Source organism: Meleagris gallopavo, chromosome 12, assembly GCF_905368555.1.
Source record: "Meleagris gallopavo chromosome 12, MGAL_WU_HG_1.1, whole genome shotgun sequence".
Classification (NCBI taxonomy): Eukaryota; Metazoa; Chordata; class Aves; order Galliformes; family Phasianidae; genus Meleagris; species Meleagris gallopavo.
In genome coordinates, this window is record NC_139415.1 from 15,826,066 (window position 1) to 15,848,202 (window position 22,137).

Consider the following 22,137-nt stretch of genomic DNA (forward strand, 5'->3'; position numbering starts at 1 on the left):
CGGCCAGGTCCTCACACCCCTTCCTTACAGAGCAGCGTTGCTAAAACCCCTGGCAGTCCCTCACCCTGTGTGCAGGAATCACCACGCTCGCTTTCTTCATGCTCTGGCTTTGTAGCTGAAGCAACCAGCTCTAAACCGTATCTGTCTGGAAAGCAGTGGCTAAAGCAGCTATCCAGGGCCTTGCTGCTGATTCAATGTGACACTGAGGCTTGGAAACAATATTATTCCTGTGTTTTCCTCTGGCAGCGCAACCACAATCAGCTGTGATCGGTGTTTAAAATACCATTCCTGAAAGCGTGGTATGTCTTACTCAAAGCTGTACCTTGCAAGGAATGATGTTATTTTCTCCTGAGGATAATTGATCTGTATCTCTGCTTTCAGATGTAACAAATGCTGCACTGTGTTGCTGTAGCTTTGAATGTTGTGATTTGCTCTTTAGGTGCTCACATTTAGGCAAAATGTTTCAGTCGTTTGGTAACCACTGCGTTACTGTGCCTGACTGTTCTTTTGCTAATGAGAAATGTACACACAGCATTTCTTCTTGTATGGTTTTTCCTGTTTCTGCTGCCTGTCCTTAATGTAAGAGTTATTTAATTTTATTTTTTTTTTTCAGCTTTTAAAGGTAACGTTTAGTAGGAAGTATTTGTAAAATAAGAGCAAAGCATTTTTTGATAATGGAAAATAAGAGACAACGTATTTTGCTGAGTGGAAAATTACTTTTTCATATTTTAATTATATCTTAGGGCTAACAGATGAAGGTAGGCTTCAAGGGGGAAAGATTTGAGTCTTTGGGGTATGAAAATGAAGCAGTGAGAAACTGGGGGTCTTGAATTTCTACCACAGCTTTTCAATGCCCTGACCAAAAAGGAGAAACTTGAGAAAAATCTGTGCTTGGTTTCTGATCAGAACATAGCAGTGCTGAGGCTGGCAGCCCAGGTGCCGTGGGGTGTTGGGAGCAGGGAGTGCTGGGATGGAGATATCTGTATAAACCTGCTGATTCCGCACACAGAGGCCTGCAGGCTCAGGCCGTGGCTGCCTGGCATCACCTGGAGTTACTCCTGCTGGAGTAACCTGAGCTGGCCAAAGGTGAGTCTTTCTTAAGCCCTGGGGTTTCACTGGAGAGAGGATAAAAGACACACATTGCTTGAAATGGGCTGGTGCCTCTCAGGGGGCTTTGGCTGCACCTCCCACCTGCCCGCGTGTGAGCCTGTCTCACCCCACATATGCTGATTTTTTTGGATTAAGCATTTTGATTTCACGTTCATCCTAACGGTGAGATAAATGTAAGAGCTCCCCTTGTAGTGACCCTTTCAGCCTTGGATGAGGGATTGCATTTTGCCCACTGCTCTGCGTTGTTCGGTGCTCAGGTGAATGGCAGAGAGCCCTCCTGACTTGGGCTCGCAGGAGGAAGCAGAGAGCAGAGTGAGGATTGGAGCCCTTCCAGTTCCATCAGAGTTTTGCCTGACTGAGGACACTGGCATTTGGCTACAAATGAACTCAGCTTAGTTTTCACCCAGAGACTGCTGCAAACTCCCCAGAAATATACATATTTTTTTTCTTGCTAACACAATCACAAAATAATACAAACTTCTCCCCGCAAAGTGTTGATTGTTCTGTAATGAAATCGTAAGTAATTTTGTAGTTGCTTTGGGGAAAAAAGCAAAAACCGTTCCTAGCACCTGCTGTATGGTATCACAGAGCTACTGCTCATAACGATTCTAATGTGTGAAGGCGGTTGCATAATATCATCGTATTACTGTTTCTATAAGGAAAAATCACGGACAAGCGACTGCCAGTAAAAACTCTTCACATCAAATGCTATTTTTTTCCTCCTTGCTGCTCCTCTGTCTCAAAATATCTTTGCATTTTCCTTGTTAGAGTCTGTAGGTTTGATTGGTGGAAATAACAGCCAGCAAATAATGAAGAGGGGAGGAAAAAAAAATTGCCATGTGTAAGGGAAAAAAAAAAAAAAAGGCATATTTCTATAGAAGCTAATGTTCTATAAAGAGATGCAAAAGGAAGAGAAAAAGATAGTAGATAGCACAGCTGCATTGAATTGCAAGACAGCTGGAATTTTTCAATGTAACCAGATTTTAGATGAGTTTTCTTTTCATTTCTCTATAATAAGATCTTTGTAGACCACAGTCCTAAACAAAATCTTCTTGGTGATGATGAAAATAGGAAAGAACAGTCCTGCTTGTGATAGTCAAAATATGAGGCCAGATCCTTTGCTGCTATAAACCTGCGTCAGCAGAGCAGAGCTATTTCCACTGGCTGCAGAGCTGCTGTGCTGCAGGCAGTGGAGTAGCAGGGCTCTGCAGTACGAAGGGATGCTGTCTAGTGGTCAGGATGCCCTGAGTGCCCTCAGCTGAATGGATGAGAATGAAAGAAATTTCAGGCAGAGCCTCTGAATAGGCTTAGAGCTGAATCAGAACTTGCCCTGGAAAATCCCGGGCAGCACATACCGCAGCAGCTACTCCAGCCTTGGAAGAAATCCAAGATGCTTCTGCCTCACGTCCAGATTCTCTGTCTGACCTCTCAGAGTGATAAATAGTGAGTTCACATTTCACCCTGATCCTTCCTGAACCTGCCCCCTTGCAGAGGGCTCGGGGTAGGAGAGGTCAGGGCCCTCGCGGGCATGCAAAGGTGTGATAAAAGGAGAGAAGTTCTTGTGCACTCTCTGCCTCGCTCCCTTCCTCATTACATTCACACAGGTCAGCCTCATCTGACTCTTCAGCAGACAGAAGAGCAAGAGGCATTTCCAAGCTGTAGTTCTATTCTGCCACCTGCTTGCCATGTGGTCTTTAGCAAGTTACCTAATCTCCGTCAGTCTCCTGAACTATAAAATGCAGTGTAAATGAAGCCTTAAAGAAGAGCATGCTCCTTCCTGTTAAATATCTCACTGAGAAATCAGTGTGTTCAGCTGATTTGGACACCTTAATTTGCCAAAAAGAAACCCCCAGGAATACCCATTTGAGGAGGCTTTTTAATGCTAACCACAGTCAGCACCTCAGTGGGATAGAAAGAACTACTGGCTCTCTGCAATTGTAAAAGTAGTTTCTCAATATTTTATGCTGTATCTTGACAATGTATTCCTTTGAGCTAAAAATCAGGGGTTTGTTTTTCTGATGTGGTTACGTTAAGTCCTTAAACTGAATCAGAACCAATTCCTTACCTTGTGGCAGCAGGGGAATGCTGGGATCAGCCACAAGTTCCAACTTATTCCTATCAGTAGTCATCCATCACCAAACTTGGGGGAGTAAGGCAGAAATATAAGCACACTGACAATTTGCCAGAATGATTTAAGACCTGGCATTTAACAGTTCCTGTTGTAGTTGTTCTTTTGACATGTCTTCTAATTTGCTCCCATCTTGAAGACACTCCGTGCTTTATTTCTTGATCTTCATCTGGGAATGGAACTCAGCAGCAGCAACAGAGAGGCCTTATCCCAGAGTCAGGTTGCAGAAGGGCAGACAAATCTTACTTTTGGGTCAGCAGCAAGCGTAAATGTGCCTTTAGTCATGCTATGGGCACTGTTCTGGTGGCTTTGCCTCTGACGTAAGAAGAGAAGCCAAAAAGCAGCGTGCGTTATTGATCGGCGTGTGCAGGTAAATGAAAGTGGGCAAGCATATGTCACAACTTATTTAACTCCTTGCAGTCAGCAGCACAGATGCAGAGCTGGGTTATCCTGTCTGGGTCACAAAGAACAGTCATCCACAAGTCCTCCCCTTCTTTGACTCCTTCGTTCACCAAGGGTACCAGAAGGAGACTGTGCATACAGCAACTTCTGATCGTGTCACAGAAGGTTTTCTCTTTTTGCAAAGTATTTCTCTCTCCACTGAAATAACATTAGTGTATACTGTTCCTCAGGCTTTTATATGAAGACTGCTATCAGTAGCAACATCCTTGAATACTTACTGAGAGAATCCAACCACAGGTATGTAGTTAGAGCACAATGGTACTTAAAAGAGATAAGGTTACATCTTAAACCAAAACCTCAATGTGCTTACATGTAGTGGGCCTGTATGCATCTACGTGCTTGATCTTTTAGACTTGCAGTACATGAAGATTGGCTCTTATGCTTTCTCTTGCTACGTATTTTTTTCTTTCTTGATGAGGTGAGGGAGGCAATGTGACTTAAGTTTGTGAGTGTAACGTGTAAGTGTGCATGGGCAGCTCCTTCTCCATGAATACGCTCCCATACTTGCTTAGAATTGCATAGAGCTGGTTTTTCAAGTGTTCCCACTGTTACCCATGTTCAATAGAGTGAATGTATAAAGCAAACAGAAACGTAATGGGAATGTTTTTTGTGGAAACTGTTATGCTGTATGTGCTCAGCTTTTCTCTGTACTCCAGATTTGAAAAGTTTTGCTAAATGTTGTGTAAAAATTTTACATGGCATCACTGCTTGCAGATAAATTTGCAGTAGGGCATTCTGTTGTGCAAAGCAGTCAATAGAACTAAAACTGAGAGCTCGTGTTCACTCTTTCCAAATAACACAACACCTGTATCTGTATATAAAAAAAAAAAAAGCACTATTTGGGTATACGGTAAGGGAGAATATTATATAGAGACCAGAGCACAGCCAGTGCCTAATGGGGTCTGATATTCTGTTTCCAAACTGTGTTAATAGTGACCTATAAAAAATTGAAGACCGTTCAGTGGTGAAGCATTTTCTTCCTAAGCCAGCCAGCAGTAACCTTGGCCTATAAAATGTAAGGACGTGCTACTGTTGTAAAGATCCACTTCTCCTTTTTGATGCATTTTTGAGTAGGGGAAATGCTACTCAAACGCCCTTGAAAGTCTTCAAGAACCTCTCTTGGAACATTTTCTTTGTTGGGTTTGATCTTTATTTAGATCTTTCTTTCATTCAATATCTGTCTGTCTAATTCTGTCTGTTGGTCCAAAAGACATTAATGTGACAGTAACAGCTGCCCACGTTTCTTTACAACTTTCTCTTTTAATTTAAACTTTTTCTGCTAGGAAACTATCACAAACAAGGAAGCTGTGTAACAGGGAAGCTTATATTCCAAGCTTATTGAAAGAGTAAAGAAACTACTAGAGAATTTGTGAATAATTATTTCTAAAGCAACTTCTCGACCAGTGTATTGTCAGAGCTAAGTGAATAATGGAAGGGTCAAATTCGTGTCTGTACCCAGTCTTATGTCCGAGTAGGCGCCAAGGTTTTGGCCTGCCAGAGATCGTCACCTAGACTTAACGTTATGGACTTGACTGTTTCATTGACTTTAATGCAGAAGTGCTTGTGGGATCAGGGCTGCTATTTGTGAAGATACATGACTTTCTCTGCTGCTCTGCTCTGTACAATCAATGGTGCTTCTGTTGTAGGGATTCTTTTTAATGGAAGGGGAAGCAGAGGAACACTGTTCGTAAAGAATCTGATATAAAACGGGAGGAGGAGATAAGGGAAGAGCAAATAAGATGAAGGACACATTACATCTTGAGGTGGAGACCAAATCCATTTACCTTCAAGTCAGTGACAGGACAGTTGCACAGATACTCCCTTCTCTAAGCAAAGTTGACTGTCTTCTGACCATATGTCAGTGAATTCCTAGTAAAACGTCACCACTTGCCCTTTATCTATCTCCTGGCTTCTGATCTTCTGATATGGACGTTTTATGTCCCAGAAAAATACAAGTGGGGAAAAAAAAAAAATAAAAACAACAACACTATTTCCATGCAAGGGATTTCTTCCAGGGCATATCAGTGACAGCTTCAGAGCAGAAGTTAACAGCCAGTTGGAGGTGCAGCACTAAAAAGGGACCAAATGAGTCGTGGTGTGAGGGAGAAGATGTCAGCTGAGACACAGCACACAATATGACTGGGATAAAGAAACAATGCAAAAAGCAGCAGTGGCTAACAGATGAGGTATTAGGCCTAGCAGGGAGAAGACAAGAGCTTAAATCAAAAAGACATCCTGATGAGACTGGATGTAAGCTGAGCACACAAGCCTCCAACGAGGGATATGTGAGGTGGTTAGACGAAACACTGCAGGAATTCATCCGTGGAGAGCAGTGCAGGAGTCGAGGCAGCAGAACAGAGGTGGGTGCAAAGGGACTTTTCAGCACTGTCAGGGAAATTGCCCAAACACTCCCTCCCGGAGGTGGTGTCATCAGGGCAGCATATGGCAAAAGAGGAAAGAAACTAGGAGATAGTCCCAGAGCAAAGCAATCGCAACATAGACGTGCTCAAAAAAATCTGGGGTTTAGAATTACTTTTTAACCACTCCTTTTCCCCAGGCTTTGTAAGGAAGATCTTCCTGCAGCAAAAAGCACTTGGTGTTTTCATGAACGGCCACAGACTGGGTTAGTGGGAGACATGCTCCTGCTGGTGGGCAGCCAGCATCTAAAACAGACAAGACAAAAGCAAGGCTCTTAAATTCAGTATAGAGAGAGCTGGGCTGCAGGGTTGTTTTTTTGTTTTTTTTTTTGGCAAAGTGAGCGTGGTGAAGGGAAGGTCTTTCAAGAGCAAGTACACTGCATAATGACCCAAGTGACTTTCAGCATCCAGGTCTTTGCAGCCATCCTCTGAACCCACTGGGAAGCTTTTACTAAATTACAGGAGTCTGTGGGCAATCTGGGATTTTGTGCCCAATCTTTGGAGCTAGTGTAGGCCATAAGCTCATCTCCCACATACATATTTTTTTAATTCCTTCTGATGGTGTAATGCAAAAATATATGTACAATATTTAAAATATTTATCCTATTAACGTGATACAACATTGTCAATATTTTACATAATTTGCATCTAATGTTCATTTACAGGCAGACATAAATATAAATTTATCAGTATGTGTGCATATGGCTGTAACATATGATTAATGTACTGTCAGCATAATCTAACGGCTCAGAACCATCAGTTGTGCAAATAGTCCTTTCTAGCCATGTTTCCTACTGCTGTTTAGCCCTTTTCCTTCCTTTCCTCCCTCTCTTTCACAGTCTGTCTAACCCAGACTTGTTTCAGTAGCCAGCCTTAAAATAGCAGGCGAGCTTTGTGCAATGGCTACTTGGATTTTGCACATGCTGCACAATGCCTAAAAAATCAGGGCTGTGTTCTTGGTGGCTTCTGGATATGAGAGGAATAGAAGTTAACAGAAATCTTCTTTTCTCCCAGAAATCTCCACATGCAGCTAACAAGGAGTTGTCCACATAGCATTCTTAATTCCCCATCCAACTTCAGCCACTAGGGCTGTAAATGTACCATTTCCCTGCACACCAGGACTTCTGGCTGGCCTGGAGCTCTGTCACATCTTCCTCCTGTCTACCAGAGCAGTCTGAGTGCTTGCCCTCCCCACGCAGCATCTGCAGAGGCTGAGGTGTATCGCACCGACACACCGTGAGTCCACGTGGGAGCCCAGTCACAGAACAGCAGCTGCCCCGAATAACTTTGCAGATCTCTGAGGTGGAAAGGAGCTGAGCTGTCAGAGCCAAGCCCCAACTATCCTCTGCAGGAGTTCTGTTTTCAATAATCTTTCCCAAGAATAGAAGATAGGGTTTGTTCATGTAACAGAGATGTCTAACATACACATGAGTAATGTCTGTATCATTGCGGTGTTGACTCATATTTCATGATACAATATATTTTGCATGCTTTACAGCCTAACCCTGAAATTTTTATTTGATGCAAGTGATTCTTGGTCCTTAAAATAGTCCTATCGACTTCATGGGACTCTCCGGACTTCCCATGAAAGTGAAGTTTATAGACAGACTCACATTTCTCCTTTATGGCCCAGAGCACCAAGCTGACCTTCAGGGCAGTTCTGTGCCGTGGTGTCAGAAGCGCTCGCCTTTTCCAGGCGCAGTGCTGCTCCTCCCAGACCAGCTCTGCAAAGTGGGCTGAAAACACTTGTGGTATGTACTAACCACCTCCAGACTGCTCTGCTCAGGGACAGGCACCTGTCTTCTTTCACACGTTCTGCTTCCTGAAATCCCTGCTTGGATTTACACGCTTGGAAATGGCTAAATTTATGGAGGCTTAATTTCCACCCGTTTTTGGAGCTCTGTTCTTGTGCACTGTTCTCAGAACAAGCACTGACATATTTCTGTAGTGTGTTGCTGCCAGCCACGCTCTGGTTGGTGATCATGGAACAAACCCGCCAGCGCTGAATGCCCACATCGTGCTGCACTCACATGTTGCTGTGCTGAAAATCATGTACCTACCTGTACCTCATCCTTCTTTCTGGACATTGAAAACTTTGAACTGATAATTTGTAATGAACTTTCTGAACTTTCTTCTTCTCATTTGCCTTCCCTATCTCCCAGCAGCGTGTCAAATGATTTCACTTATTTCCTCCAAAAAAATCAGACAATGAAAATTGTTTCAAGATTTCAACAGAAAACTGATTCATAAAAATCCATTTTTGCCTGTGAAACATGCTTGTTGCAGAACTTCCCCTTATTTGAAAGATCAGTTTTTCATCAGAAGCATTCTCTTCAGAGTTTTTCTCCCAGACTTTTATTCAGCATCCAGATCTTCTAAGAGTTCCTGAGGTGCAACATCTGCTGACTTCAGTCAGAGTTGCACCCCAGTAATTGAAAGCAGAGTTCTGTCTGTTATTTGTAAGGTGTGTTGAATGGACAAAACCTTACAGTGACCGAAGTGTTAGGATTAGCAGCAAAGCGATCCTCTCATTTAATCCTCCTCTCTACTCACGTGTATCGGATATGAAATGTTTAATAAACTGCAGTTTAAGGGTAAGGGTGATGTACCCCTCAGCATATTCCTCAGTCTGAATTATTGACTAAACTTAAGCTTTTAATAGTAGGTTTGTGTATCCATTTACGTTACTACATAAAAGCAGATTGGGTAGGTAGTGCAGCTTCCTCCATTTTCGTGTTGGATGGTTCTTCCTTTGACATATTAGTGGTAAATTATGGAGGCCATTTTCTTCTTTTATATACTTCATGTACACCGTGCATACTTACAGGCACACGTTTTGCATCCAGTGTGTAGGCTCCTGTGAAATGAAAAAAGCATCTCCCCAAACCTACCAATGTGTACAGCTTCCTTTAGCTCGCAGATGTATTTGGCGTGTAATCATCGTGGACTCAGACTTGTTTTTCAGATGTCTCATAGCAAACGTATCACGTTCCGCCTTTACATTTCTGTGTGATTTCTTCCACACCAGCCTGTGTTAAGTGTCTGTATTTCATGTACTGCGAGTTTTTTGAAACATGAGTAATCTTACAACTAATATACATGCCCTGTTTCTAATAATTATACATTTAAATTTAAATTGCACTTTCTCTGTGCTAGTGGCGTGGTTCTTCTGTGGCTCTTCTAATCTCCAGTCTGTGCTTGTTTCAGCTCCCACTTTGAATTTCTTGCTACTGACAAACTTTGTATTTAAGATGTTAATCTTAAATGTTAACTCCTTGTTAGCTTAAAGGGCAAAGTCCTTGGATGCATTTCCTCTGAGAAAAGTGTGTCCCAGGCGCAAAGCTCCGAAGTTTGCAGCCAACTCCTGCTATAGTGAAAGTCTGCAGGGCAGAGAACCACTGAAATGGTTTTTCCAGAATGATTTGTGAGGGTACGGGTAGAGTGGGGAATCACAGGATCATAGGGTTCTGTAGCAGTGTCATGGAAGGACATGCTTTTGTCCCTGTTTTTAGAAAACCAGCATGAAAAGAAATGTTTGCCAGGAACTGCAAATCTGTTGAACGTTTAAATACCTTTAATGTAACCAACATGTTTTATTTTGAAGTGACAAAGATGTTAGGCCTGCTAGAAACAGTTCAATAAAAGCAGAGTTGTGGTCTAACTACACACTAAAAATATTTATGTACAATCTTCAGGCATACAAGTAGACCCAAATTAGTAGTGTTATTCAGGGAACTAAGTTTTATAAGCATCTGAAACATGAAGCTTTGGTGTGTTATACTTCAACTTTTGCCAACAGCAGTTTTGTAAAAGCCCAATGAGCGACATCACTGCTAATGACATTTCAGAAGAAGCAAACAAAGTATTTATTATCTAATTTATTGTAAATTTTAATCGCCAATTGGAGCAGCGCAGTTTTTTACAGGAATTTTAAAGTCTTGACCTGTTTCAAATCAGTGAGGAAAAATGCTGGTATCATTCCTATGAGCTGTGTTTTCAGTTCTTCCTTTAGGTAAGTCATTCCTCTGAGCAGCCGAATTCCAAAATCTCAGGGTGTTACCCCAACATTCATTTGCTCTGCTAAGTTTTTGCATTAGTAGGCAAATGCAGAAGTCCAAAAAGAATTCATGTTGTGATGTTAAGTGCTGGTAGAAGAACGTGTAGGTGGTTACAGTAGCATGGAACAATTCACAGAGCCACTTAAAACTGATTAAACAGCGTTGATCAGTCATTCTAAATAAATGAGAAGGAACAAAACTGAATATTGTGAGGAATAAGGATGGGATGTGATTTTTCAGCAAGAAAAGCTTTCCTGGCTTAACACACAAAATATAATGTGTTAACAGAGTCTTAAAATCAATGTACAGCGAATTAGCAGTCAGCAGAGAACAGCCAGATGACAAGGGGAATGATTCATTTCTCCGAATGACTAAGATCTCAGGCAGCTTGTTGTGTGGAGTGTTTGGAGCCTGTGAATACAGTTAAAAGAAATTCCTTTAATTTGATCTGGAAGTATGTTTATGACAGATGTAAAGCACTTGAATTCTACTGAGGATTTCCTCTTGTGCTGCAGCCTTCCTGGCTCTACTCTTTACAGCTGTTCTTTAAGTACTGACTACTAAGCTAGACAGCCTAGTCCTCTTACACCTTATTACATGAAAATGCAGTTTCCAGCTCTAGCTGAGTAATTAGATAACCCAGCGCTGCTAAGCTAATGATAATGAAGTGAAGAGGAAAGGATCCCTAAATAATCAGATCCTTTTTTTAGGGACTGAAAAGCAAATACATTTTGATGTTTTTCAGAAGACACTCAGGCATCGCCTTCTACCTCTTTCTTTCATTTCAGCTTAAAATTTACCACTGGTTCATCAGAAGCACAACATCCTTAGGTGTTCCAGATGTAAATGAATGTGGATTGCTTTCACTTGGGAAATGACAGCCTCTGACATTTGTCTGAATATTAATGTTGAATCGGATGGAGGAGTCATTGTGGCTGATGTTTTTTGGTTAAGTTGAAGATGTCAGAAGCCTGTGTTTAAGTTTTCCTGAAAAAAAAATGAACATTTTTGGTAGTTTTTTTTAATTACTTAAGTCTCAATTTGAATTCAGATTTCTGCTTTTTTCTTTCTTGCTTTTTTTTTTTTTTTTTTTACATTTCGGCTGTGAACTTCTCTTTCTGGTGAGTTGAGAGAAATCTCAAAGCTGCTGTGAACTGGGGATAGAATCTTGTCTTCAATTCAGCTAGCACCTTCTGGTTTTGTGCTGCCATCCTATCTGTTGCTCTTTCTCATTTGGCCATTTACTATATTTTCAGAAGAGCCCTTGGCCCATTTTTTGAGTACTCCCAGCCCAGATTTTCAGAATTGAGTCCTGCAGTTCCCGCTGATGTGTCTGCAGGCAACAAAGCCCTCAAGCTGCTCAGTTATTTTGAAAACTTGGCCACGTATTTGTGTCAGCTTTGGAGCTAAATGCTGCACTGGTGCTGTGTGGCTGAGCTCTTCTATTATTTCTTACCTGAGGGCACTGTCTGTAAGTTCAGGTTGTGCACACATCAGGGCTGCAAGCTGTCTGTAAGTCTGGGCAGCCTCGTCTTGCTTGGATTTGGAGGATGCTAGAAGACTTGTGACTGGCCCCAGTCAACAAAAAGGTGCTCTTGTGATCTATGAAATCACAGCACAGAGCCAGGCCAAAGGAAAATGCGGACCCACATTGTTGAATTCCAACTCTTAAATGCTTCTATTAATTTTCTGAGGTTTGTGTTTTCCTTCCCTAGTGCTATCTGCTAGCAGCATCCTGCTTCAGCAAGCGCAGTGGGTCTTTCTGTAGTACACCTTGCTGAGCCCTGCAATGAGAAAGAAGATCTGAAGGTCAGATTTAAGGAGAGGGATGAACCCAAACTCAGAGGGAAGCGCTCCTGATGGAGCAGAGAATGAATGGCCCTTGTGCAGGGACAAGAGCGGCTCGTGCCTGGAGGCAGAAGGGAGTACAAGGTGAAGCTGAGAACAGGGAGGGAAATTCTAGATGTCTGTAAGATGAATAGCAGTAAGTTCAGTAGGAAGCCTGATAGGCACAACCACCATAGCAGAAATCTCTCCAGCACACACACTGTGCTTCCATTTATTAATCTCTCATTTCTCAGCCTTCCCATTCAGAGCCTTGAGCCTTGTGAACTGCACCTGAATTTCTGGGCTTGGCTTGAGATGCAAAACAGGGCGCTGCCAATTACTGCTGTGGAGCCACAGACTCTCCCCCTTAAACACACGAGCACATCTTCAGCCCCACTGGTTCTGCAGCAGGGGGTAGCAGGTCCCTATGCTGTAAATCCCCTAAAGGCAAGGCCTGTGGGTGGTTGTACACATGACAAACGTCAGCTACGTTTTTGGGCTAATCTATCCAGAAGCACTTAAGTGATTCAGAAGCCTTAGTCCCCAGCAGTTTTGACTTCTATGCCATCTCTAAATTGCTTTGACTTTCAGAGAGAATAGGGTTATTCAAATGTTGATTCACTTCTAAAAACATTCCCTGTGGTGCTGAGCAAATAGCAGTATATTCCCTCTTCAGAGGACAGGGGTGAGTAGCAACCCACTTCTCTTGAGTAATGCAGAGAAGTGAAGACCTGTCCCTTCCTGGTATCGCTGCTTTGGGGAGAAAGTGTGCAGGTTTTTTTTTCCAGGACTTCTGAAGTTCCTTGTTTTTGTCAGGTGCCTGTTCCCCATTTTAATTTTGTTTTCTTTGGCCCCTTTCTAACACTTCTGTCTTTTAATTTGGGTGAGAGGCGGAAGGGGAGTGGCTTTTTCTTTCCCCTTTATTGTGGCAGAGAATGGGGGATGGAGGCAGGCTTTCCTGGACTTTTATATTCAAAATACCTATAAATAATTAGTTGCAGAGACCTAGCTTCCCCCTCCTTTTAAGGCCTAATTTAGGTTCTTTATCAAAATGATTTAAAATGCCTTTCTCAGTAGGAAACCATATTTCAGAGGTTTTATTTATTGGACTTTTCAAAAAGTGTGTTTTTAATGCACATCCTGACTTTCTGCCAAAACTGTCCACTGAAACATTGGGACTGGAGCAACCCTTTGTATAGGGAGTTATATTTATTGGATTTTTACATATTGATAAAAAACGATTCATCTAAATAAATCATACACAGAATTGGCACATAAATCTCCCAGTCTTCACTACACACTGTACTATATTACCATCCTGACAACCTTCTCTCAAATACAGGAAAACTTTTCTCATGATGTGCATTTCTTTAGCTCTGTTAAAGTATCCGTAGTTTTCCTGAGCTGCACTGGTTTGTTGTTTTGAGCTGTAGGAGTTTGGGGTGTGGATTTTGTTTCATTATGTAGGGACAGGAAAACCTTACTGTATTTTAAGGTAGAGTAAGGCAGCCCTAAACGCTGCAAAGTATGTGAGGACTTCTAAGTACTAAAGCAAAGTCAGATTTCATAGTAGATGCTTGAGTATCTGAATGTTATTGTGTTGTGAGCCCACTGTGGCACTGAGAGGAGATCACTTCCTTCTGTTTTTAGCAGCACAACATTGCCAGTACTGCATAGCTAGTCTGGGGAGTCCGCTTCGCTTAAGCAGTTTCAGGATGTTCAGAATAAGTGTGTGTCTATCTGTCTGTCTCATAGCCATGTAGACTGGACCCATCCATTCTGGGACACTCTCTGTCCCTCTTCCTACTTTCTGCTCTCTGAGCAGTAGCTACATAAAGACAATCTGAGCCTAATTATATTAAGCACATACAAATCCATAAACTGGACTATGCAAGATTATGATCCTCTGGAAATTTACAGCAGAGAAAGCTTCTCCTGGCTGTGTTTTGAGTACCTCTCACTGCAGATCCTGGGGATGTGAGAGCCTTCTCTAAAAATGAAAGTTCAGTCTTTCCCCTGGTTCAAGAGCCGTGGCTTTCCAAAGGCATTTTGTAGTACCGAGACCATCACTCCAGAAGGCTCTGGTGTTTCTGACAAAAGGGCTCCGACATCCAGGCAGTGCTTGTGAAAGTTCAGAGTTTGGAAACTGGGAGCTCTGTAATAAATCATTGCAATAAAAGGTAGAACAGATTCTAGCAAGTGTTCAATCACTCAGCATGGTGCCACTTAGAGGCAGAAGACCTTAAAACAACCAGCAAGATGTCTGCAGAAGAAACCTCTGCTGCCAGCTCTCAGCACTCTGTATCCTGTCATTTGACGCCTTTCATCTCGGGTTAGTTCAGCAGAGGGGCTGCAGTGCAGGCTGGGTCAGGATCTGAGCCTGGGCACTGCTGATGAGGTTCAGTTCAGACATCGCGTGGGAAAGGGCTTGTGCTGTGCCTTGCCGTGCCACAAATGAAGTCGGGCCTCAGGAAACACTTGGGGCTAATAGCTTGCGCCCTACCGCCCTACCATGCTGTGTAACCAACTGCCCCTCGTGGTTTGGGGCTTTAAGGTAGGTAGGGGTGGCTGGTGCAGATAAAACCGTTCAGCTCTTCCAGTCCCTTCCCAGGGCTCAGAATTCAGAAGGCAGGACGTACAGCTGCAGAGCCGCCGATCTCCGGGGGTTGCTGGTCACATCACAGCATTGGAGGAGCAGGGCACACCTCCTGAGCAGGCCAATGTGCACCACATAGCAAAGAAAGCAGGGATTAAATGACCAGCAGGGCATTTTCTTAAGAGTGTGCCCTGCTGGATCTGAAGCCCTGTATATCCAAGTTAAACATATTTTTCCTCCAGATGAACTATTTGAACTAGCAATGCCAACAGCCCCACAGATGGAGGATCAGCGTTAGGTGTTACAGGCCAGCATCTCTCACCTGCACTTTCTCTGATGTGGAATGGGTCTGATCACAACTCTTACTTCAGTAGAAGAAAACATATCAAATACTGAGATAGCTTTCCTAGTTGAAAAAACAGTTTCTGATATAAATGTGCTTTAATTTAGCAGTAGGGAAACTGAGGCAGTAAGGTGCAATGGCTGACAAGAGTGGAGGCTGTTCAGCTGTCGCCATTTCCCAAATCTGTCACTAGGAGCATACCTGGAGAAGAAAAACAAACATCTAGACCGAAAAATAAAAATAAAATGCTTTCCCAGCAGGAACTGTTACTGTGGGAGTTCTGCTCTTTGCCAGCATCTCGCATCACAGCAGCAGTTCATAGTTTTATGGGTAACTTTTTCAGGTCTCTCTCTCTCTCTCTCTCTCGTCAATTCTGTTTGTAAAAGGGTCATAGGATTAATTTTAAAGTTCAGAAATAAGTGCACTTGTATAAGGAGAATTTAAGTCTGTATTTATTACTTTTCATTGTAAGTAATTTTATTCGTAAACAGATTAAATATAGGCAGCTAAAAAGCAATATGTACCAGTAGTAATTTCAGTGAATGATGACTCTAACATTTTTCTTATTTAACATCCAAAGACAGTAGTTACACTTTACCTTAAAACGTATTTCATAAAAGGGCAGAAGTCTTTTAAAATACATGCAAACTTGCCTCAGGAGAACAAATTTGTTTGGATGATAAACAGAAGTTCTGCTTTCAGTTTGATTTAAAAAGAAAAAAAAAACTTTAAATATATGTGAATGTCATAAAATATTTCCATGTACTTTCAAGAATAATTGAAGCATATGTAACCAAAGTGTAATACTTTTTATAATGGTTTCAGAGTAAATTATCCATTATATGGGACTAACACATAAAAGCCTCTCTCTACATCAAGTGATAGATCAAAGGGAGGAACGATGGCTTGTCCACATGCATAAACCACACCTCTCAAATTCTGAGAACAAGGATATGCAGTCTGCATTTTAACTACATCTCCATGACATGAAACGGTATTCTCGCGTCTCCTACTGCGGGAGAGTCAGGTAGTCCTGGCTACAAAGATTTCCTTTTACATTTCTCCCCTTTTTTTTTTTTTTTTTTGTTCTATCTCATGGATGACATTTCAGTGACTAGTCCCAGGTGAGTTTAATTTGAAAACTAAACTTCACTCAGATCCTCCCAGTGAGGAAACCTGTTGAGAAGGAGTGTGATTCTCAGTTATTTCATGGTAGATCTGTGAACCCAGCCCTGCAGCCTGGGGAAAACTGCTGGGCATGCACATGGTCCTGCACAAAGCCTGAGCAGCTTCAGTGGCACACCATGAGGACTCCTGTCCCACATCTGCCTCCTTCTGCTCACCTGAGGACTGGATGGCCTTACTTACTGGTTAGGGTGCGTTCTGTGAGTCAGACCTGCTCCTCTCTACTGGCCGCTCTTTCGGGCTTGGAGGAATTTAATACTTCGTGTTCCACTTTCCTATCTGCAAAATTAATCTGGTAGTACTTCCACCCTCACAGGGATTCCTTAACTTCTTTATCTACCTAAAATGCTTTCCCTCATGTAGATGCTTTCAGGAATACAAATACTGAGCATTACGGCTGGTAAGCAGCAGGGGATCTCTTTAAGATACAGATCAAACTGCCCCAGCTTTTGGGGTACTTTTTGTGAGTTCTTCTACTTATTTCCATATTAGCAATAAAAAAAAAAAATGCAGGCTCATTGTTATAGTGGCATAATTAAAGATGTTTGTGTTTGAAATTTGACTGCAGTAGAAAACGGAAGATGTATAGCTTCATAGAAGTATATCCCCAGATCTTCCAGACAGCAGAGTGGATGTTAGCCTAGTTATTCCCAGTAACATCTGGTCCATGAGCACTGATGTACTACATGATCAGAGAATAAAGTTCCTTAAAATAATCTCTTCTCACCAAAATGTAAACGTACCTTTTATTATTGTCGTGGTTGCTAAACAATGTGAAGTGCACTGAGGACGTGCTGAGTTGAGGCACCAGAAGAAGAGGCTGCGATCATGGAAAGGTTGAAATTTCTCCTCTGATCATTTCTGACAGCTCGGAGTGGTTCTTCCACAATTGGAACCACTTGTGCTGCTTATTAATATAATGAAACTTATCCTCCAGCAAAAACAGAACCAAAGGTTGACACAGGAGTGGAGGGAGAGGCTGAAACCTGATCTGGTTAGGGGTCTCTTAAAGATGATGGAAGTCTAATAAAATCCAGTCTGCTTCCTACCTCCATTACAACTCCCACTCTCAGTCTGTCCTCACGAGCTAAAGTGGAATAATTCCTCCTTCCTCAGCCAAGCCAAACCCACCACTGGGCTCAAATATCAATATATCCTAACAGCATCTAACGGTCTTTGGCAGCTTGGCCTCTTTTGGTACCTTTCCCAATCTATGAAATTCTTTCTTTTGATTCCAGTAGGTGCTAAAACATCTCTTGTTTCAGAGTGAACTTTTTATTTTCATTATTTTTTGCTACCTTTTTTTCCTCCCGTTTCCAGAGTACTTCATAAAAGCTCAGCACTTGATATATCTTCATTGTGGAGACAAACACTAGTTGAGAAAAGAAAAATATGCACTTTTCCATTAGCAGATGGTTACAGAAAAGATGTTTTGCATCTTCACTGCCAAAATGGGAATCGTGAGTTGTAAAGTCAAAAAGTACCCTAACAATTGAAACAACAACAACCTGAGGCCTTTAGACATCTACAGAGCCAGGTAGGAAAGCAGCTAACTAGAACTAGAAGGCTAAGCAGAACAAAGTGTCAGAGTTGATATAACTCATTACACTTAAGTGGAAAATAAGGGATGAAAGTTTAGGTTTTTTTTTAAAAATAAAGGAAACACCCAAGAATGAGTTTACAGAAGTGCAATATTTTCTCTCAAAGCCATAAGGTTAGCAGGTTGGTATCCAACATCTGTGACTGATTAGGGGCATTTGAGATGGCAGGTGGCTTTAGGAAATGGAAACCTTGCAGGGCTTTACAAATACTTTCTGTAGTTAGGCAAAGTTATTTGATTTATTCTCAGTGGTTTTCATTCTATAGCCTAGTTTAATATCTATCAACTTGTCTTAATCCATGTTAATATTTTCTTATAGACACAGCGTTGTGTAAATTCTCCAATCAGATTCCTAGAAGTTGCCCTGGAGAATAATAGAGTTACTGGGTTTACACTACTGAGGGCTGTGTTAAGGTGAAGAACATAAATCATGGCATTTAAAAATGCCAGTCAAATCTTTCAGACAGTAATGAGATCAAGAACCAGATCTGATCATATTTGCTCCTGACAATTTTAAGAAGACCTATAATTCCGTGTACTTCCACTATGTGTGGTCACATTCAAATTGCATGTCTGCATTAAGCAGCCAAAGCCAGAAGAAAGCCCTCCAAAACTACTAGGTAGGCTTAAATCACGCAGCTTGGTTGATCTACACCAGAGTTTAATAGTGTCACACACTCAAAGAATGAGCAAGGAAAGCTAAACGTACCACGGGGCAGTTCCTTGTCCTGGACAGCAGGCCAGCAGCTCCACAGAGGCTCCGTGGGATGCAGGGCCACCAAATGGAGCTCTGCTTCTGGCTTGGAGAGGAACCAGGACTTATCTCTGGGAAGAGACAACCAAAATAGGGTAGTAAACCCCACAGGAAATGGCTGGAACTGCTTGACAAATCAACGTACAACAACTGGCTCCTCCAGAAATAATAATAAAACAATTTGCAGCTGACAGTAGTATGGCTAATAGATGATCCAGGGCAGGCAGGAGTTAAAAGTTTCAATTATCTTTCCTAGATAGCATTCCTGGGGAATAACTCAAGGAGCAAATACCATAGAAACCCCAACGTAGGTTTGTTATTACTACAGATGAAAAATCAGCATTCAGCCAAACCTCTCCATTCTCTGCTATTGTAAAACTAGTCCCACAGTGCTGTCTGAGAAGTTCTAACCTCAGCACTTGTCCGGATCCATTTCCAGCTATCTGTGTGTGTGCGTCTGTGTATGTTCTTCCACAGATTTATTTTAAATCTCCTTTCCTGAAGCTGTACAGCATTCTGATTTATAGGATTTTCCTAAGCTTCACATAGCCTTTTCTTTTCTACACAAAATATGTTTTACTACTTTGTATTTTTTCCCAAAGAAATGGATTTTATTGGACAGGGCTTCACACATTGCTGCATAACGTTTGTCTTATGGATTTTGTATTAAACCACTTTAACACTTTTGTAGACCTGAGGAACTCTGCAAATACTGTGAGTGAAATGCCCTGAGCTTCATCTTGCATGCTTTGAACTGAGCACAGTGAACTTTGCCTAGTTACTCAGCTGGCACACGAGCAGTCCATTTGCAATTCATAGAGAGGAACAGAGAGGGCCTGATCCTGCACTTACCAAAGCCAGAGGAAACCCTGCTGCCGAGAGCAGCAAGACCAGCAGCAAAATCATAATGAGTACTTAAGACGGTATTTCACAATAACTGTAACGTGACAATTGTGATGAAGTGGTGTTTTTTTTTCCAGAGGCAGTGTCAGAATTAATAGGATCTTTCCAACTCGCTCTCCCTGAAATGGTTTGCAAGAGCTAAAATAAATAAGTCTCTAGGATACTTCTCCATTGTTAGGATTTATACTCATTTCATAAATAGCTGTTAGATTTTGAAGTTTTTTTCCATCATTGTCATCTCCTCTTCTTTATTGTAGCATGAGTAATCTAATTTTTCTGCATAGCATGTTGCAGTTTGATAGACAGACCTCTGAGGGATGCCGTATGTGTCAGCATCGGTGAAAATGACTTCTGAGGCTGGCTCACACCCCCACACGCGTGTGGAATCCAAATCACCCCAGAGTTACACATCCGCCTGCCCCACGCCTCGCTGCTGGATAATGTATTCACTTGCCTCTGGCAAGAGGAAAAAAAGTGAGATTCTCCGTTGCATACTGATGTCATGGGGAAGAAGCCATAATTGGGCTGGTCACATGTTAACGGGACAGTAAGCTGCTTTTTGCTGTCTGTGTAGATAAACTTCAGCTCTCTTGATCTGCACCTATAGATATCACGTACTTGGAGTGCACACCAGGTTTGGAGACTTAGCAATTCAGACATTTCACAAAAAAAAAAAAATACTAATAGGCTGGAGGCTCCTGGGTTTTTCTTTTTCACAGAACCTGATCACAGTGGCAGGAGATTTTTATTTGACTTCATCACTCTTTTGGTTTATCAGTAATAATTAATGGCACATGCAATTGCATTCCCCAATTTAATCAAGGACACGGCTTTCAAATCTACAGTTCTAGCAGGAAAGCACTCACAAATCTGCTGCCCTTTCTTTTTCCTTTTAACAAGCAGATGCAGACCAGGAAAGAGGTATTTTTGCTTTGGCTGCATCTAAACCTTTATTGCTCAGCTTGAAAGTTGAGAGAATGAAGTTCCCATGTTTCATGCCTCATTTCCCTCCTCCCAGCAATACACTTAAATAATTTGGGCACCAATACTTCCAGTCTTCATGTGAAGGACAGGAATACTTCCAGCAACGCATCTGTTTCTAGTTAGGCCCTAAGCACACTCCTGCCCTTTCTTCCTGCTTGTAATAGCTGTAGAAGTTACTAGGTCTGCTGGGTCTAACTGGGGGCTCAGGATGGTCTGCCACTGGGTTGTGTGGACTTGGATCATTGCTCTATGACTTCTTTTCCCTATCTGGAAACAGGACCTCTAGTGAGATCTTGGAGGGAATGTGGAGCATGGAGTGATGAATGCTGTTACCTGATAACATAAGCATAGGTGGCAGTGATACGAGAGCTAAATCTGCAGATATAAGACTGCAATTTGTAATTTAATTGTCATCCCATTTCCAGGTAGGGAAACTGAGTTGGTTTTGGTCCAAAGCCACTACATTCAGTTGTCTTAACTTTCAGCCTGAATAACTGCAAGGAAGAACACAAGAATTTTTCGCCTGATACCATAAAATGGCATGATTGCTTCATTAGTGGCATGCAAGTAAACTGCCTTATTTGGAGCACTCTCTTCCTGCCATATAACTCATTTCTCATTTAACAAATTTAATTTTGCAGATTATGTGCATTTTTTACACAGCAGGAAAGATTTGAAAATACATATTATCAGACAAAAACCAACAACAGCAACTCCTAAGAGAAACCATCATTCTTCCTCTGATAGAGTCAGAGCCCAAGGCCCAGTCCCATCCTGGGGTTAGCCATATATGACACTAGGCATAGCTTCACTAGCAAGCTCTTAATAGGCACCGTGTTTCCTGGCAAATCTCAGGTAATAATGTCGGTGGATATCAATCAAATCTTAAGTACATAAGACTCAATTATGATGTTGCAGAATACAGAGGCTGCTCAAATCCAGTCCAGACTATGAACTCAATGTGCTGTTTACTTAAAGTATATAGAAAACGCTTGACCTCTTCTCAGTGGCATCCATGTGGAAACACTCGACGATAAAGACCTTCCTTGGTTTTCATAGGAATCATGTTTCAACATTTTTATCTTCCCTAATTAAGGTCAGCGGTCATGTACTCCCAGCTTTCTATTCACCCTTCTCCTTCACCAAAATAGCAGACACTTATCCAGTTGCAGTTACCCTGTGTGAAGTGCACGTGGACCAATTTGTGCCTCTGTAATTCCAGGGGCAGAATGAAGTCATGAAAATTTGGGTCTTTGCTGAATCAAATCCTGTTTGTGGGCTTTCATGCTCACACACCATGATGAGGACTAATATCTAATAGAAGAGAGGTGGGGGGTAGGATTGCTTGCAAATCTAATTCCACTACTAGGATCTCCTCTTACCCACAGCTCATATTCCCACCTGGTAGGAAAGGTGTGAGAAATTTCTGAAAGAGGATGGCAGAGAGTGAATCTCATCTCCCTTTGCAACAATGTAAGTGCTAATTGCAGGCAGGAAGCAAGGGGCTGACTAGTAGACATCTAGGAAAACACCTGGGGAATATGGCAAAAAGACTCATTTTTTCATTGTCAAAGAAACCCAGGAACATTTCACATCCCAGCTTCCCTGAAGCTTCAGCTTTGCTATGCTTTGACTCAAGCCCTGGCTGCATCTTCATGAAAACACACATCACACTCAATGGGGCACAAAACAAGTTGTTGCTGCAGGATGGCAGAGGACACCTGTAAAGCTGTGATGTGATGGAAAATACAGCAACAATAGCAGGGTTGC

The 22,137-nt window shown here is 42.1% G+C and overlaps 1 protein-coding gene and 1 long non-coding RNA gene across 8 annotated transcripts in view; one reads left to right on the forward strand and one right to left on the reverse strand.

The window, feature by feature from the left end:
• LOC116217103 (uncharacterized) overlaps nt 1–22,137 on the forward strand; it is an 85,093-nt gene that overhangs the window by 47,492 nt on the left and 15,464 nt on the right. The window lies entirely within an intron of this gene.
• The window catches only part of LOC109369662 (uncharacterized), a 60,075-nt gene continuing 46,771 nt past the window's right edge, over nt 8,834–22,137 (reverse strand). For 3 of the 7 annotated variants that reach the window (XR_014885828.1, XR_014885827.1, XR_014885829.1), the window contains one exon: nt 8,834–18,551. Coding sequence is in view for 1 of the 7 variants with exons in the window: in XM_085233867.1 (XP_085089993.1) it covers nt 17,371–17,498; nt 18,436–18,551 (244 nt within the window). In the remaining 6 variants the exon portion in view is untranslated. The remainder of the gene's footprint in view (nt 18,552–22,137) is intronic. The other 4 variants (XR_014885830.1, XR_014885826.1, XM_085233867.1 and 1 more) reach the window with 3 other exon arrangements.